At 48.3% G+C, this 19,078-nt stretch overlaps 1 protein-coding gene across 1 annotated transcript; it reads left to right on the top strand.

Moving 5' to 3' along the window:
- The first annotated feature begins 5,683 nt into the window (after nt 1-5,683).
- LOC149347100 (4-vinylphenol methyltransferase 2-like) lies at nt 5,684-17,303 on the top strand. The gene is made up of 4 exons (XM_089541490.1): nt 5,684-5,892; nt 7,006-7,351; nt 14,483-14,642; nt 17,089-17,303. Exons 1-4 carry the CDS (start codon nt 5,684-5,686, stop codon nt 17,301-17,303), a joined length of 930 nt encoding a protein of 309 aa, XP_089397616.1.
- Nucleotides 17,304-19,078: the final 1,775 nt, after the last annotated feature.

The following is a 19,078-nucleotide window of genomic DNA, read 5'->3' as shown; positions in this document are numbered from 1 at the left end:
AGCAGATTAGAGACAGTTTTTTTTTCGGTAGCAGTTCGGATCCTAGGAGAAGAACCATGTGCCGAAGGATGGCAGGGAATGAGGTGATGAGGTGAGTTTACGATATTAGAGAAAATATAGCGGCAGCAGCTCGCATAATGAAAAGCGAGCTGGTGATTGAATGGAGAGAACATTGTACTGCAGCGCACGGAACATGAGTCGCAATAAATTTAATTGATTGGAGCGCTTTTTTTTCATTTAATTTGGAACGATACTTGTGCCATTGTATAAGTACCATGGCACGAGTTTGAGCAAAAAAATACATACAACCATGCGAGAGATTACTGGGTGCTGGCAGTGGTGCCATGCAGAACACAGAATATGGATGAAAATAAAAATCTAATGAAATTGTGTTAGAATTACTAACTTCAGCTTCCGTTCACCTGTGCGTGCTACAAGTATCTCACAGCAGGCCTCGATGTATCTGCAGAGCAGCTGACGACCTTTGCTGTCACGTGTCTGCTTTGTTTTTCTCACCCGTGGAATCCACAGCACAGCTTTCGCTTCCTGTCACGTAGGCTAGCAATTGGATTTGTTCCTCCGAACACTTGTGATCCCCACTTGTACACTTGAGCCGCTACAACTGACACAGGCGAACGTAAGCACATCACGTACTTCTTTATAGGCTATTGGAAGCGTTGCGCGTTTTGTGTCTTCGTTCTGTTTTTAGACAAAGTAGCGTTTAGTGAGAATGCGCAGCGAAATGCGAAAACTGATGACCTTTATAGAAAGTCATACAAACTGCCATTTCACCTTCCAATTCCTCCTACCTTCAGCGACTACACAGTATGTGTATTCGAAAGTAGGCAGTAGAAAATATTATAAATAAAACAACGCTAGCCACATGGTCGAGAGTTGTGAATAAAGATGGAGCAGAAAACGTACTCGAGCGCTGCAGACGAGGTCCTGCCTTAGTAAATAATTGCAACTTGGCAGAAATCTTCACAACATAAATTCTTATCATGCACATTAAGCGCATGGCCAGCAAATAAAATTGAAGTTTGTAAAAATAATAGCACCAACAACTTTTGTGCGTTTGTTTCCGTTTCTGAAGTCTATATCATCCCACAGTTACTCACGCAATAAGACACGTCGCAGTGGAGCGCTCTGGATATTTTCTGCCACCTGGGATTGTTTAACGTGTACTGTCATCGCACAGTACACAGGCGTCTAGCATTTCGCCTACATCAATAGAACCGCTGAGCCACCGCAGAATCTTTGCAGTGTGTCGGGTTCTAATATAGTCTCGATGTTAAAAAACAGCGCAATAATACTCCAGAACTCCTTACTTTTGTATTTTTGTGATGCACATCAGGCTTTATTGATTTTCTTTTTCATATCGTATTGCTTCACTTGTACCGTCGCGCCTCTCTAAGTGCATGAGCTGTCCTTGGCTTCTAAATATATGATGGTTGTTTCTCAAAGCCTTCATGTGTTATTCTTTCGCAAACAACCTAGAAACTTGTAATCAATAATTCTTTTTTTTCTCTACCCGGTAGCAACGAAATGGGACGATTATAAAAATTTTGTGCCTGTTCGTTACTGAAAATCGCAAAACGTAATCACTGGCATTCAACAAAAACAGTCGTATATGCTGTCTGGTGTGTCACAAAAGCAACTGAAGCCATAAAAACAGCTTTTTATAGACCCCGACCTCGTATTTCGCACGGAGTGTGCTACCCACGCTTCCGCGTGAAAAACGCTTCCGCGTTTTTGAAAATGAGTGCTGGTTGCCATCTGTGGCTAGAGCGGACACAGTGCCTCGTGTGTGGCGCTGGTTTTTGGTATCAAACGTGAGGTGGGATAGTGCTAATGCAGCACAATAAGTCCCCACTAACGGAATCATTGTGAAATTTCAAGCTAGGTCATACCTAAGAGGGTTTTAATAGCTAGGTGTTGAAGGAACTTGTTTGGTTTATTGGGGTTTAATGACATAAAACAACTTAGGCTGTGAGGGACGCCGTAGTGGAGGACTCCGGAAATTTCGAACACCTGGGGTCCTTTAACGTGCATTGACATTGCACAGTTCACGGGCCTCTAGAGTTTCGCCTCTATCGAAATTCGACCGTTGTGGCCGGGATCGAACCGGCGTCTTTCGGGCCAGCAGCCGAGCACCATAACCACTCAGCCACCGCGGAGGGTTTGAAGGAAGTTGTGTACATGCAATAAGATAGATTTTTTAAGCAGGTGGCAGCACATTACATCCTTTCTAAGCTGCAATCCACCCCTATGGGCAAGGCTGCAGTGACAGGCTTGATGAGGTGATGAGGCCAATATGTTCTAAGAAAATTCCTTTAGAGGGCGTATCCATCCTTACATGCTAGAAAGCGCGAGACTAAGGTGTCCGTTTACTTTTCCGCGGCAGTGCCTGCGTTTTGGCGAGGCTCACACGTTTAGGTGCACCAGCAGCGTTGTTTGCCGAACCATCCAACCGGCTAGTGCAAAGGTTACCGTGGCCTAACTGGCAACGTTCTGTACAAGTTGCAGGCATCTAGCAATGGTTTTCTTATTCTCCTTTTTGAAGAAACTAAATATGGTGTGCCACGGGCCTTTGGGCCCCGCTAAGATACCAGTCTTTCTGGGCATCTAACTGGCGACTGCATGACAGGCGGCTGCGAGCAACACCCTCGAATGTGGTAGGAAAACTTAGGTCACACTGAACAGACAAGTGGCAACTCCTAGCCTCCAAGATATTAATCATGGGACATATACTTGAAGTTCGCCGAGCCTAATCTCACGACAGCAAGGAGAAAACAAAACATTTTGACAGATTTCCCTGTCTGGTTGGGTTTGAAGACTTATAACTCTAACACATCTCCAGCGAAAAACTGATTTGAAACCCAACGTGTCGGAGCCGTCGTCACTCCGTCTTCAGGGGTGGCGCTAGCTGCTGCCCCACTCACCCGTGAAGAAGGAGCCGGCTCCGAAACATTTCGTTTCAAATTAGTTTCTGCTTGGAGGTATATTAGAGTTTACTACAAAACGGCCGCAAGTGTGACGCCATGAAGCAAATTCCCTGGGCAACTTCAAACGTAGCATTTCGGCGCCTAATGGGCGTGGATAAGTATCTGGGTTACTTCGTTCGCCCCAAGGGAAGAGCTCCTACGCCCACTCTTCTGCATGCTGTCGACCAAGCAGGACTCCCTCTGGGGAGCACCGCAAGGCAGCCTGTCTGTGACTGGAAGAGAACCCTCTCATCGAACCTCTCTTAACCTTCTAATCAGCAAACAGGGAAACTCATCTAATGGCTGACTCCTCATCGTAAGGAATCGAACCAGTGCAACGGCGAAAAGCAAGATGGCAGACACTTCTAGCCATCGCCTAAGCTTTGAGGGTACTAACAAACACCAATAGAAGCAATGACCAGTTGGAAAAGAAGTATCTCGCTCTAGTCAGGGCATGCCAGAGGTTTCATGATCGTGACTATCTACCTACTAGGCAGGACCTCTCTGCTAGAGACAGATCACAAGCCTCCTCTCATTATTTGCTACCCAAGGAGCGGATAGTCGAAAATGGCCTCTCGTGGTCGCTTCTGAATTGAATAAGAGCGCACCGACTTGCATGTCAGATAGACGGCTACTTCTCCTAAATCGTTTCGGCACTATCTCTCTCTACTTCGTCGTTGGAGCAGCTAGAAAAGAGAAAAACACCAAAGAAATTTTACATGCAGCTCCAGACGTTCGCCAGTACTGGTAGCACAAGGACCGCACCGCAGACGCAAACTGAGTTTTGATGTGCGGCCTGGAATTGGTTGTGCCTGCAAGACTGCGTCCGGCTATGCTACGCTTGCTTCATGTGGCACAATTGAGCACTGGGAAGTGCTGACGAAGAGCGAGATATGGTGGCCAACCATCTGTACCGACTATCGCATAAATACCTGTCATGCTTGTCTGAGAACCAAGATAGCCAAGAAGATGCTTCTTCTGCCAACGGATCTTCTGTAAAGGTCATGGCACGAGTCGCACTAGACTTCCTTAATCTGGCGGTGGTGGCGAGAGGTCGTAGCCGACTATTACACGAGGTACCCTGAGATAGCTCACCCAGGCACTTTAATCAGAGCAGCTGCTGTCACCCACTGCAAATCTGTCTTCGCGCGATACGGCGCACCGGCATACCGGTATACAAGGCACAACTAGGTCCACTTGCGGCCACCGCTGCTAGTTCTTCTGAACTATAGGCTCCGACACTTATAGGCTGCTGGTGCAGGCGGCCACAGGCCACAATTTTCAAAGAGAAATGGTTTTGCATTGCGATCATTGCACAGGAGCACAAATTCATGCACAGTTCGTCTAGCCGATGTACCTGCAAAGCAATGACCTCACGGAAGTCGGAGTAAAGATTCTCAAACTTTGAAAGAAAGCGAGAACCCCCGGCAAACAACTACTGGCTTACCGCACCGGTCCGCTCAAGAACAGGGACCCTCGAGTAAAGCTGTTGATGGAACGAAGACTGAGCACTGCACATCCGGTACCTGGAAACACTTCGTCAAGAATTCAGGAAACCAGAAAATACTAGCCTTTGATGAAAGCAATCTAGGGGGGCAGAATCAAAACTATGATGCACTACATAACGCTGATCCGGTGTTACCTGACTTAGAAGGAAACATAGGTATTTCGGTTACCGACATCGCGACATCTGGTGTAGCTGAGCGACGAGCCCAGACCTTACTCGGTGGAAACTGATGACTCATCAATCCGACGCAAAAGGCCACAAGTAGCTCCATTGTCGGCTGACGCTACAGGCTCAGACCAACTGAATGGCTTCGCATTTGTCAGCTGCTGGCAGAACAGCTAACTGTGGAACAAGTCACAGTTGCACAAGGAGCGCCAGATCTGTCGTTTCAAATCTGTTTCAAAACGAAAACGCGAAAAATATGAGATGTTTCGTCGTCTTCAACGATACTAGACTACGTACAGGGTCAATCACACTTAGAAGGAACGCGGCTCCACGTGGCCACGCACCTGCGGAGTGCCATTGCTTCTAACCCGTTCATGAATCAATACAGAGTGGCGCATGAGAAGAAGGACCTCGACGTGGTGCTTAGTGTCATCTGCCCCTTTGCATTGGTTTGACGCCGGCTTGGTCGCAGTAGTGCCCCACGTGTGGGCCACCACGTGGAGCCGTGTTCCCTCTTAGTGTGATTGACCCTGTGCGTCGAATATAGAATAAACATAATGCGCCGCGGGCTTTCGGGTCCCGCAGGCATTCAATACATTTTATGCTAAATCTAGAGTAGCCGTATTGCTATACTTCCAAATCAGCAAATGAAGGCGAAAGTTATGGGACCTCTCCTGAGGCTTACGAGTAGGAATCTGTTGCCCGATTGTGCAAAGTAGGGCTTCTTGGTGAGCGTCCAATTTCTAACAGCGCTAAGGCCGTCACACCTGGCACTGCTAGTGTCACGGGAACCATTAATGGCGACAACTGCGCTACAAAACGGTATGCGCAAGAGATCCCAGAAAGCGCTCTTCCTGTCACATGCATCAGGACATGTTTTTCGGAATCTTGGCACTGTTTTCATCTACAACAAATTTCTCGTGCAAGCCAGAGGATGTGCATCTTTTGACAGACCTTGTGTATGTATGCGAAGCGTCCTGCTCCCGCGCGATTTTAACCATGCACACGAAACTGTTCATTTTGCAGAATGGCGCTCTCAGAGGTGGAGACCGTGCCTGCCCAGACCGTTGTGCCGGAGATGCTCGAGCAACCTGACGTATACGACCGAAACGCCCATCGCCACGCAAAAGCAGTGGCTGAACTCCTGGACACGTTTCACAATGCGTTCGGGCCTGCTGAAAACGAGCAGCAACAATTCATTGACGTCGGATGCGGTCCCGGAGGTTTCACGCAAGGGTATGTATAGTAGACATGGCAGAGGCCTTTGCCTTCCAATGGGCGTAGTCAGGCTGAGGATGGTGAGAATTGTTAGGACCTAGTTCAAGCTTGAATGAATGCCTAACGAACCGGGCAACTTGATTTCGGAAAAAAGCAACACTGCCCATTAATCATTATTCTCGTGTGTTAATCCCTTTAACGAACGCGCAGCACCTCCGTCAAAGAATTCCGCCAACACAGCCATGATCCTGTCAGGCGTTCGCGGTACCAAAACGTCCAACTTGCACCATAAACGTATGCACAAGTCGCAAGCCGCACCGAAGGGTTTCTCAATGAAATATCTTTGAAAGTACTTAACGACATCATTTTGTCGGTTCGTTTTCTTGGGAGGCCTGCCGTCAATGGGCGCCCACTGCAAACAATTGCTGTGCTTTATGTTCATTACGCTGCGCTGCGTGTGATTGGGGCACTTTCTCAGCGCGTGAACGACAGTGTTCTTCCCATTCTTGTTGGGTGAAAGCACGCATTGGGGACAATTTGTAGAACTTGTCCTTTACTGCAGCGCACACCAATGGCGCCCTCTTTTTTGGCACGAAGCGAACACAACCAGTGGAGTGCTCACATCGGACGTGAGAAGTCAAACGATCCTTTCATCTCACTCACCGCAAAACCACGTCACCTTGATCGATTCTCTGACTACGCCCCCCATCGAAGCCTGTTTCCCCTTGACGCTCTCCCTTCCCTCTTGGTGGCGTCATTGGCTCAGATTAAAGCAGCAAATGGTAGCCAAATAAAATTATCCGCTCTGAAATTTTATTGACCATCGTGCGATAGTAAGGGGCCTTCACTACAAGATTTGGAGGGTGGCGGAGCCGCCAATTATGCTACAGCCATTGCTTTGGGATAGTTGGTATAATCCCAAAGCTAGCCGCAACGTTTTTTGAGCTGGTGTTGTTAGCGCTATGTTTAAGAGCACGAGGTAGTGCGACCGATCTAGAACCTCGAATAAGCAGGTTCCAGCAGTGATTATTGGTATACTTATCACCTGCGCAGCCCACACCTGGTAAGATCCGCACTATTTAAAGCCATTGGGATAACCTCCTCAGAATTTCTCTCTTTGCTGTTTTGCAGGTATTTATTACCGCGCTGCCCACCTTGCCGTAGACTCGTGGCGGTGGACAAATCGGCAGCCATGCTCAGATTTGCCGCAGAGAAGTATCCGCATCCAAAGATCAACTACCTTCCGCTCGACATCTCACAAGACGTGGACGAGTTCGTGGACAGGCAAGGCCAGTTCCATCGTGTGTACTCTTTCTTAACCCTCCACTGGGTGAGGGACCAAAGGCGTGCCATGCGCAACATCGAAAAGCTGATGGCTCCCGGAGGAGAGTGCATTTTGCTCTTTAAGACGAGCTCGCATTTCTTCCATATTTTCGCTGCAATGATGAAATCGCCGCATTGGGCGAAGTACAGCCAGGTAAGGTTTGTACCTTCTCACAAACATAGATGCCTCTATGTGATCACTAAGGTACAGGCACATAGACAAATAAAACGGGTGAACTTCGCAGACGTGTCTTTCGTTTATGAAGCCTCTGGTTAAACTACATGACGTGACGCCTACCCGCTATACCCCTGCTGCAATTTCTTCCTACAACAAAAGAAAAATAATTCAACCACCGTCCCCTTCCAGTCACTGAGAAACCCCGTTTATAGCCGCTTAGACCACATGACCACATGCAACACATTCTCCACAGCTCATGCGCCCTAGCCCACCCGTGGATCCGGCCGAATTGAAAGGCAGTGCCTCTCGGGAATAGGTAAACGCTGGAGTTTTCAACAGCAAGAATATATGAAGTCGACGCGAAGTGCAAATCGCGCGCTCCGTGGTACGATGTCTTAACTTCCGGTTTCGCCACTCTGCTCGTCTAACAACTTTTCAAATGGCATTATTGTCTAAAGCGTCTCAGGATATATTTTAAAAGGTAGCACACCCCAATGGAGATAGCAAATGATTTACGGGCTGTTAATTTCGTGTGTAAAAAGAGAGACGAAAAAATTTACTTTGAGCAAAGGCAGCTGAACTGATGTCTTAGGCGTGCAAAAAGGCAGTGGTCTTCTATTGAGCTTAGGAACTTATTACAACGGACGCCTTGAATTGCGCTTTTATCCGATCGCGTAAATTTAACCAAACGTTATTCTACTTCATGGTGAAAGAACGGAATGGTGCCGAAGGAAACAGCGATGCGCTTTACCGAAAAGTGTCGTACAGGCTTCCCTGTAAAGTACGCGTTATGATGCAGGCCGCCGTCAGCGAGCCTTTGTATTTCTGACAAGGCATGTGTTCTGTGCTTTCTTCCACCGTTGTTCTTGTTCGGTCAGGAGTATGTTTTCAAAATTATTATTCCAGTTACAATTTTCCAAAGTGCTTACAGATGTTTTATATTCCCTTGCTAATGGTACGTACATCCTTTTTTGTATACAAAATCTAAATAACATTTTTACTGGGAAATTCATTATGCCCTTCTACGGTTACAATGAACCCCCGTTTTATCAAAGTTTTCCAAGCGGATGAGCGACATGCCTGTCAAAATGGAATTTACATTCGCGCCCAGAATAGTATAGACTCCGCACGTACAAAGAGTAACAGTCACTACGCACCTATATTGTGAGAAGGATGCAACTGATTAAGCTTTAACTAATAAACGATATGTTTTTACATAAGCAAGGTAAAATCCCTTTGTTCCGTTCGCTGTATTTGGCGTCGTCCATATTATCAAATATTGCAGGTTCAGCCGCTTTATCATATTTCTTTAGGTAGCCATTTATTGAAAGCGATTTAATGCCCTGCTTTTTCAGCGTGTCCATCAACAGCATTTGAGGCCGTCCGATTTTTGATGACGTGATCGCGGCGCCCTTTAGCCGCAGCGGTAGATTTCCTATCTCCCCAGTCTAGACAGCGTAGCAGTTGTCGCAAAGTACCTTGCAAATAATACCAGAGCACTAAGAACGAGGCAGTGCATCTTTTTCGTTCACAAGAATCCTATGACGTTTAGTGAAACCTTGGTAACACAATACAGATGATGATGGTGAGGATGATTGCACTGTGTCGTGCCGGCGCCCACATTTCGCTGGCGGGCCTGTCTAAACAAGCGCTGCGCGCTCGCCGACGCTCAAAGCAGGCCCAGACTTTCTCGGACAAGTCGCGACATGCAGCGTGACTCATCCCGCCGCCGCGGCGCCGACACGGACCCTTCCTCCTGTCCTCCTCTCCGTCGGTGCGAATTCCTCCGACGCTCGCCGGCTCTCGACCATTGGTCTAATTTGAACGGTGGCCAGTGATTGGAGGATTTGAACGGCTGGCTACCGTAACCGTTACCAGCGGCTATAAAAACGGAGCCGCGCTGAACCCGAGCAGCAGACGGGCAGCAGAAGAGCCATCACGCCGGAGCTACGCTCGCCGCCGGGGCTACGCTCGCCGCCGGGGCCGCTCTTCTTCTTTGTGCTAGCCCGTGGTGCTCTTGGCCCTTGTATCATGTAAAAGCCCTTGTACATACTGTACATAAAAGTCTCCTTGACTCACCGTCGCCTCGACCGTTTCCTGGCTCGGACTCCCAGTCCCAACAGAGGTGGCAGCGGTGGGATGCCAAAACCCAACAGTGGATGGCAGCTGCGGGATCGACCGGCGTCAGCTACCTCGGCGCGGTGAGTGCCTGATGTTTTCCCCTCAATTCGCCAGACTGATCTAGCACACGGGATTGTAGTTTAGAGTAGAGCTGTGTGTTGCACTGGAGAGAGCTTTGCTGTTTCGAGCCAAGTCGGAGCGCTTGGAAAGGAAAGCTGGTGCAGAGGGTGTAAACGAGGCGTTTTGGAAATAATTACTTGCGCGTGTCATGCTAGTAGTGCTATAGTAGTGAACGGCAAGGGAATTCTAAGAAAAGGGCAAACTACAAGAGGCTATTGTGCGCGATGGAGAACTTCAAAGTGAAGGAACTCATCGAAATTTGTGAAGAGTTGGGCATTGATTTAGGCCCCGCAAAACGAAAGCATGCGATTCTTGAGATCATGAGGGCAAAGGAAGTAACGGCTGAGGAAGCCAATGAGGCCTGGGATGAGATCAAAGAACGCCGTGAGCGCGAGGCCGAAGAGGCAGAAAAACAGAAGCAGCTTGAGCGCGAAGAGGTAGAAAAACAGAGGCAGCTTCAGATAAAACGGCGTGCTCGCGCTAAGAAACTGATGGACCTCGAGCTTGAAGCGCATGAGATCGATTTCGAGAGATATAAAATATTGTCCGCTGTGCATGAGACTAACGGTCAGCAGCCGAGAGACAGGCCGCGGCCCTTCGTGATCGCCGAAGATATGGCGAAATATTTGGCGGAGTTCGAGCGCGTCTGCGAGGGAAAGCGCGTTGAGCGGAATGGTTGGGCACAGAAGTTGGTAGCCCTGCTTTCCAGCGAAGCGTATGACGTTGTCAAGCGCCTGTTGGACGACGGCTTGGCGGACTACGATGAGCTGAAAAGCTTCTTACTGGCGAGATATAACGTGTCACCGCTGGACCTTCGCCAAAGGTACCTGCGAGAGAATAGCACCCCATCGTTTAACGATTTTCCCTACCAGTTTAAAGCCGACATTTTAGAATGGCTCGAAAATGCTGAAGGGTCGGAAGATCGTGACGCAGAGATAGAGTGCGTAGCTGTAGAGCAGAGCTGCCAGTGCGGCACAGAGGAAGGTAGTCCGTACGTGGCAGATGTAACTGCTGCTGTAACATTGGGAATTGCCCCGCATTCGCCAACTGAGGAAACCTCTACACCATCGGATAAGGTAGTCACAGCATCGGACGATGCACTAACAGAGGTCTCGCCCATTGAAATTGTGGCGGAGTTACCGGAAAGGGAATCTCATAGCGCGTCGAAAGCAGGAGAAGTTGCCGAACAGGGCAGAGAGGACGTCCGTCTGGACATTAATGAAAACGCCTGCGCCGACGCAAGCGAAGTAAATGAGGACGGCACACCGCGTTGTGCAGCGCGTTCGGCAGAGATGCAGAAACCCGACACTTACGATCAACGGAAGCAGGCGCATGTAGAGTTTGCGGACGCTGAGTTGTGCGTTGGTGTCTCTGGCGAGGAATGCGAAACGAGTCCCGTGCTTTCGCTCTGCTCTGAGCTTTGCGACTTTCCAGAAAGCAGCTGCAGTAGCGGGAACACCGCGACTGAGTGCAGAGCCGACCCTCATCCGCTATCAGCTGAAACGCGCCAGGAGCACGACGCGAGCTGCGTGTCAACACTAATGTCAGGAGAAAACACTGGTTCGTCTGCGCCTGAAGAAGCTAAGGCGCTGGACGACAGTGGAGAACAGGACGTTCCAGACAACATAGCGGCGGTAGACGTCAACCCGTCCGAGAAAGATGAGGACGAATGCGCACTCAGAGACGCTGAGCAGGAAGAGCGCAGCTTTGAGGAACTTAGTGAAGGCGCCAAAGACAGGTCTGATCTAGGTAGCGCACGTGAACCGGCTGAGAATCATAGTGACATTGTCAGAGAACAGGAACCTAGACGACGGAAGCAGCATGTGCTTCCTCAGGAGAAAATGATAGGAAAGCACAAGAAAGAAAGCTGCAACCGGAAGGAAAGTAACAGCCAGTTCCGAAAAGTGAGCCCTCACCACAAGGTGACCGACAAACAGTGCTGCCGCCGAAAGGACAGTAAAGGCAAGCTCAAGGGAGAGAGCTGTCACCGAAAGACGATGAAAGGCAGGCAAAAGAAAGAGTGGTGCCGCCGAAAGATGAAAGGAAGGCATAAGAAAGACGGTCGCCGCCGAAAGGAGAGAAAGGGCAAACGCGCGAGAACGGGTTTCCACCATCGGAAGCGCCAGCGTCGCCGGCAAAATGACTTCAGTAAAGTCAGTCATGTTGTCAGCCCTGAAACTAGCGTCAGAACCAGAGCTAAAGAAATGTGCGAGGCATTACTATCGCGCAAAGCGAAGCGCATCAGTGTGTCGAGGCACATAGATCTGAGCAGTCGAATAAACTGCAAAAAGAAATCGTACAAGCATTCGCGCGGGACAGAGTATCGAGGGAGGAAACCGATATTCAAGAGGGCGCTGCGCAGCAGGCGAAAAATTAAGGAGCAGGACAAGCGTGAATCTTGCCGCCAGCACGGAGAGAGCAAGACGCGCAAAGGCACGTGCTCTCATGCAGGCTCTCGCTTTCCACTGCAGTCACGGGAGAAACCGTGCTCCCACAGAAAGCGGCACGCGTGCGCAAGGAAAACGCGTGTACGGCTCAAAGAGCGAAAGATTGTACGAGGCCGCAGTGACAGGGGCAAGAAAATTGGCAAGGAACTGCCTAAGCGCTCGACCAAGCTTAGGTATCGCGATGGAAAGCCGCGTGTCCGGATAACTTTATTCGGTAGGCGTAAAATCAAAAGGCCGTGTAGAGGCGAACTACACACCGAGCGGAAAGGCAAACGGATGCGCGAGAAAGTCAAGACTCGTGCAAGGTCTGACTTGCCCCCACGAACAGAGAGAAAGAAAGAACGGTCCCATCGGAAGCGTTGCGCACTCGCTATGGGACGTCGCGACTGGCGCGCGAAGCGCAAAGAAAGGGACAAGTTGCCAGTCTATGAAAGCGAATCGCTCTCGTACTGTAGCTCCCGTAGATACTGGAAAGACAAGTACAGAGAGAAAGAAAAGCGCGTATACCGCGAAAGAGGCAGAGACATTAGCTACCGCGGTAGTAGAGAGAGAAAGAAAAGCGCGTCTACCGCGAAAGAGGCAGAGACGTTAGCTACCCCGGTAGTAGAGAGAGAGAGAGAAAAGCGCAGCACAGCGAAAGAGGCAGAGTCACTAGTTTCTGCTGTAGCGGGTGTCGTTTACCGTCCGTTAGAAGCGAGGAAAACGCGAACGTAGGCGCACTAAGCCGTGTGTTCTAAGCAAGGCTGGCTTCGCCTCCTCGTGACCTACATTTTGTCTCTTCGCGAACAGCTGTTTTAAGTTCGCTCGTAGATCGGGGAAAAATTTGTCCTCATTTGTGGCCTCAGCTGTGTGTTCTGGCCGAGTGATCTCAAGAGAGCGAATTTATTTTGCATTCATTTCATTCCGAGTGTTTCATGTGTTTGACACTTTGTTTGAGTTAATTACTTTCAAGTTCTCGTATCCCACATGCGTCTCTTGTTGGAGAGGGAACAAAAAGGGGACAGAAATGTAGCCAACAGAGATTTGAGACTTTAAGTCTGGTGTATTGACGGGTGACAGAAGGCACTTGCTCGTGTTGAGTGTTGCCTGTTGTCGGTCGGTTCTTTGCAACCTGCAGAACGATCAACGACTGATGCTGTGAAGCAAGCTCTTCCGAAGGACCGAGCGAAGCTGATCCAGTCACCTGGGCGACAAAGCTGCGGAGCAGTGATCCTGTCCTGACGAGCGGGACCTGTTCATGGAAAGGAGCCTGGAGCTACCTGCGGCTGAACACCGGACGAGAACTTGGAGGAGCCTGGCGTACGAGCGCGCCCCGCATCCGAGCCACGCGGAAGTAGCTCGTCTTCGTGGCGCATTGTCTGGCGGCGGTGGTGCTGTCGTGCCGGCGCCCACATTTCGCTGGCGGGCCTGTCTAAACAAGCGCTGCGCGCTCGCCGACGCTCAAAGCAGGCCCAGACTTTCTCGGACAAGTCGCGACATGCAGCGTGACTCATCCCGCCGCCGCGGCGCCGACACGGACCCTTCCTCCTGTCCTCCTCTCCGTCGGTGCGAATTCCTCCGACGCTCGCCGGCTCTCGACCATTGGTCTAATTTGAACGGTGGCCAGTGATTGGAGGATTTGAACGGCTGGCTACCGTAACCGTTACCAGCGGCTATAAAAACGGAGCCGCGCTGAACCCGAGCAGCAGACGGGCAGCAGAAGAGCCATCACGCCGGAGCTACGCTCGCCGCCGGGGCTACGCTCGCCGCCGGGGCCGCTCTTCTTCTTTGTGCTAGCCCGTGGTGCTCTTGGCCCTTGTATCATGTAAAAGCCCTTGTACATACTGTACATAAAAGTCTCCTTGACTCACCGTCGCCTCGACCGTTTCCTGGCTCGGACTCCCAGTCCCAACAGAGGTGGCAGCGGTGGGATGCCAAAACCCAACAACTGCCAAAAACTGTCCGACTCGTGAAAATTGATACATGTCAGCCTCATTTTGCCTGTTGGTCGCTTTAACCACTGTTTTCAGCTTGGCGCCACCATTTAAGAATAATCAGCCTTTCTCATGTGTCACAGCTCTGTCATATTTCTAAACTGGTTGATGTCTTGCAGCAACACTTGGTAGTCTGGAGAACGTCAAAACTATCAAATATTTATTGAACAAGCTATGGCCATTTTGATGCCTATCCGTGCCAGTTATTAAGTACGTGACAAGAACTTCAGTGCAGCTTCTTCTTCTAGTAATAGTACGTCTTAAAGTGAAGCTATTGTAAAATTATTTCAGCTTTTATTTTTGTGAACCCATTTCGGACTGCTGTTTTTTTACAGATAGTGCTTGTAAACAGTGTCGTATCGCCTAATATTTGATGTCTTTTGTGGCTCGTTGCGAAATTTCTTTTTGAAGAATTTGAAACATCCTTCTTTTTTTCGAATGCTTAGATTCTAGAAAATCTCCTTCCGGAGTCTGCATATTTAAGTGACGTCGGAACCCTGAGAACATACGCTAAACAACTTGTCCGTTCTACAAACCTCACTCCGTTATCTTGCGAAGTTTTCATCCCGCCCTACGAACTTCACTGGAGCAGAGAAACAATGACAGGTGAGAAATTTTTCGCCCTCTATTTCACACCAGCACTCGTTAGAGCAATCTTACATGTATCTTACAATCTTACAAAAAAAACTCCGATTGACAGTGCGCAATGATTTCTTAGCGTAGAACCCATTTACGAATCATTGAAATTCGTTGAGTGATTTTTGAGGCTGAGTAAACTGAATGTACTAGGTGCTCGCGGTGATTTTCGTGTAGGCTTCTAGTGCATAGGCCTCTTGTGTTTTGGAAACTTCATTTCGCCTTTAAACGCTAGAGCCATAGTCCTGTTTATTGCGGCTCTAAACGCGGAATGTTCCCGGTACAGGAATAATTTCCTCAGCAAAGTTCTAGGGATTCACTTTTTGGCTCTTCATATAATATTCCAATAAAAACTAACCGCCAAAACACCGATTGCGTAAAAGTATTGATGCATGTTAACGAATTAAATTTGAGGCTTATGCCGGACTTAAAATCGGTATTTCGCGTAGTATGCACACAGCTTCCTGTCAAAAGTGATGCTAAGAAAGCAAATAATCGGAATGTGGAACTTTTCACCCGTTTATTACTAAGGTGAATACTGAGATATTTCCATTTGATAGCGGTAAAAGTGTCCAGGGTATTAATAGCTTGTGTAAGAAACTGTGTTTCCACGGCACCGTTCCCTATCTTCAGTTGCCGACGCACGACTGGTGTTCAACTAACTGTAATCAACAGCATCCGATGGAAGAACCAGAATCCTGGTTTAAAGCAAGGCCATTCGGTAACTGAAGCAAGCGTTCATGTTTTGTTGAAAAACGTGCACAACTCATTCTTCGAATTCATACACAAAATTACTAAGCTCCAAATAATAAAAAACAGCTATGAACCATCTGGACGTGAATGAAATAACAAACTTTAAATATCTGCAAATATGTTAATACCTACCGCGCAAAGAGAAAGCTTCTACATAAACAAAAAAGCGTGCAAGTGACCTCGTCTTCAATCATGTCACCTCTGCAAAGTTTATGAACATGAAAACCTAGCACCAGCGTGCACAGTAGCATTGGGGCCGGCTTGTCCTCTCAGCTACCCTATCTGAATTCCTGTCACGAAAAGCGCTGAGCTGGTGGATGCGACCTTGTTTGATAGAATTTTCTGGACCTGGATGCCAATCCCCATCCTCAGCATGTTCCTGACAGGTGTGGTCCAAACACCTTCAAAACTTGCATTTTCTTCAACTTCAAAAATGGCTTTTTTCTGCTCATCATCACCTTAAGAAGGGGTGTCCCTTGCAAGAAGCAAAGTGTGGGGACTTTTGTGTCAATACAGACCGCAGACTCAATGTTTCGCAAAACAAATCCTGAAAGTAGCGTTCCAGCTGTTTCAGGCAGAGTGGAATCGGAAAAACAATATCTACGTAAAACAGAACAGACGAGACTTGGGAGAGATACACAGAGAATAGCAAGTGTATTTCTTTTCTATGTATTGTCTGTTTCGCGCAAAAATTTTCCTTGCAATGATCATTGACCAACTGGCCCCAAAGTGTGCGCTACTCAGCAAGACTATCTAATGCAGGGGTTCTCAAACTTTTTTGCTTGGAGGAACCCCAAAAGCCTTCAATAAGTTCCAGGGAACCCCCCCCCCCCCCCACCCTGCTTTCACTTACCAGCAATGTTGTCGAGTGCATTTTTGCAAAGAGAGAGTTGCAAAAGTTAAATGTTTATTGCACCGATTAATACAAATACTTATATGATGGGTGGTACTGCTTCCCTTTTGAGAGCAAGTCAAAGCGTGGCTCAGCAGCACTCAGAGCCAGTCTCATATCAACTGCCGGGTCAGGGCCAGTGAGGGTTCTCGCGGAACACAAGAAGACAGCCCGCGGAACCCCTGTGTTCCGCGGAACCCAGTTTGAGAACCCCTGATCTAATGCAATGTCAAGCATCAAAGTCTTATCTCCGGCAGAAATAAAGCAGCCTTGTGTCCACACCCGCACGGCACAAAATCCGTCTGCCCTAAAATGTCGTCTGCGGGTCTAAAATTGGCTAGCAGTGTCCTGAAGAACTGACAATACCGCAGAGCCCAATTAAATATGGGACCACTACGAAAACGGCAACTTTGTCATGACAGGTTGCCCAAAGATCTCTCAGCAGCAGCCTCTTTCATGCTTCACATTGCTAGAGCCTGTGAAGTCGGTTACGAAGTATTTGAACAGCTTTCAGGTCTTCAAAATAGCCCAGCTGTGCTAAACTTCCACGGAACTCTGTAGAGAGTATAGAAGTAACGAACAGCAATGTGCTGTATGCTCTTACTCCTCAAAGGTCAGAAATCCAAGACTTCTTTTCGTAAATGGCTTTAAGTGTTGGATTATTTCCTGCTTGTTTCATTCTCTCTTGCAGGAAACAGTTCTCTGAGATCCGTTCGGATCAGATTCTGAGAGCGAAGAATTCACCTTGTTGTTCGTGTCCTCTTCTTTCAGAATCGCTTCTTTCCTTCAACCCAGTCTACTCGCTACTAAATGACGACGAACGGGAAGACCTTCGGAAATATATAAGAGATTTCGCCGCCAACATGTGCATAGACAGTTTCAATCAAAGACCTTCAAATCGAATGCTGATTTTTATCCATGCTTGCAAAGAACACAGCGCTGCAGACACAGCAAGCTGCGCTACAGCTATAAAAACAAATCAGTAAATGAATAACACATCGCTATGCGAGCGACGAAATGCCAAAAGCTTACTTCTAAAGGAAACAGCGGCAGTTTATTATGAAATGTGAAAGCAACGGTGACAAAGAAGTAATAAAGCAGTTCTTAGAGAGTAATAGCTCAATTTATCTGACACATTTTCTGTGTGGTCGCATTGTGCGGCACGCTCTGCGTTAATAACGGCAGCTCTTCTTAACAATAGTCTTCATTTTGAAAGCATGGCTTCTCCTCGTCTCAGAGTACAGCTTACTAAAACCCTTGAGCATCCAGAGGAGCTGTGCTTCATAATCACGCTATTTGGTCTTTCCTACTGGCACTCAGGTAAGTACAGAAGGCATCCACTCTAAAGACACAATTGTTTACTTTTATATATAAAACATCAGGGTGCTAATCAAGTTGCGCTCATTAAGGTAACTCCTGAGCTGCGCCGCCGTAGCATCCGCGAATGGATACGATCAGCCATGTGCAAATGACTTCTTTGAAGCGAAACAAGCATGCAGAGTTCGAAAGGCTAACGGTTCCACCAGAGCTCCTGGCGGCCACTCGCCGTTTTCACCGCTATCCGCTGCACTGTTAAATTGTTTGGTTTGCGTTTTATGGGGATTTAGCGTCACAAAGCGACCCAGTCTATGGTGGAGGCCGTATTGAAGGGCTCCGAAAATTTCGACCACGTGAGATTTTTTAACGCACGTGCACTGACATCGCACAGTACGCAGGCCTGTAGAATTTCGCCTCCATCGAGATTCGACCGTCGCGCCCAGGATCGAACCCGCGTCTTGCGGGTCAGCGACCGAGCGCCATAACCACTGATCCATCGCGGCGATGCACTGCTGAATGAAGGGCATTGGCTGGCATCATAGGGATCTTTACGTGGTTGGAAATAGCAGCATGTATTGATCTTCCGATTGTGTGTTGTGTTGTTACTCATTTTGTGTTTATAGGAATGTTTGGAGAGAAATTCTTAGTCAAAAATTTAAGAATTTTTTTTCCATTCGCCTGAGCGTTTAATGGTTTTGCTATTCTTGTGCTGGAGGAAAAAGACGACAGCTTCTCAAGCACATAAAAGATATATTAATCCGTGCACACACCCTGGGGTTTTTCCTGAAGCGAGTAAGTTTTGAAACGTCAGGCTTTAACAAAGGAGAAAAAAGGAGAAAAATCACACATTTGGCACAACGTCAAAATTGTTACGTGCCAGAAGTGGCCACGTGAGAAGCAAAACATTGCATTCGAACTTCATAATAGCTGTAGTAAACACAGTCTCACAAAAAACGGACACTTGGTCTCGCATAGCGGAATTTTTGGAAGCTCCTTGGAAACAGCGCCTACATTTGATAGCATTGGAATCACCAAAGCGTGATGTCCACTCGTAGCTTATTCCTTTCTATCTAGCCACTATCGCAAAAGCGGCTTCCAGCGTAATGACCAAGACAAAGCCGCGCACTCCAGCTCTAACACAGCCTCAAAAGGGGCGAGACCTCGTATGTCAGGACGGTTGAGGACCGGTGTCTACACCCTTCTGCGCAGTGGTTTGTTCTGCATGGTTGCCCTTTTATACGATGCACACGTACTACCGAGCACCCACATGACACGCAGGGTACCGTCACCGTTCTCGCGCATCTTGCACTCACGCATTAATAAGGATAATCCACTCTTGGGACGCTTTGATTATTTCCGGCAGTACAATTACGCTTCCCTATGTTCGCCTTAAGCAAGGACTCCACTGTACATGCGTCAAGATTGCGTGCGTCCTTCTTAGCGT

Source organism: Amblyomma mixtum, chromosome 4 (assembly GCF_055824585.1).
Source record: "Amblyomma mixtum isolate Tamu chromosome 4, ASM5582458v1, whole genome shotgun sequence".
NCBI lineage: Eukaryota > Metazoa > Arthropoda > Arachnida > Ixodida > Ixodidae > Amblyomma > Amblyomma mixtum.
Note: the sequence above shows the minus strand (reverse complement) of the source record. Positions and strands in the feature narration are given on the sequence as shown.

Excerpts from the sequence above, each read along its gene's own strand:
- LOC149347100 (XM_089541490.1), top strand. The coding sequence starts at position 5,684 with ATGGCGCTCTCAGAGGTGGAGACCGTGCCTGCCCAGACCGTTGTGCCG. Across the intron at positions 5,893-7,005 it reads CCCGGAGGTTTCACGCAAGG|GTATTTATTACCGCGCTGCC; the intron begins GTATGTATAGTA and ends GCTGTTTTGCAG. Across the intron at positions 7,352-14,482 it reads ATTGGGCGAAGTACAGCCAG|ATTCTAGAAAATCTCCTTCC; the intron begins GTAAGGTTTGTA and ends TCGAATGCTTAG.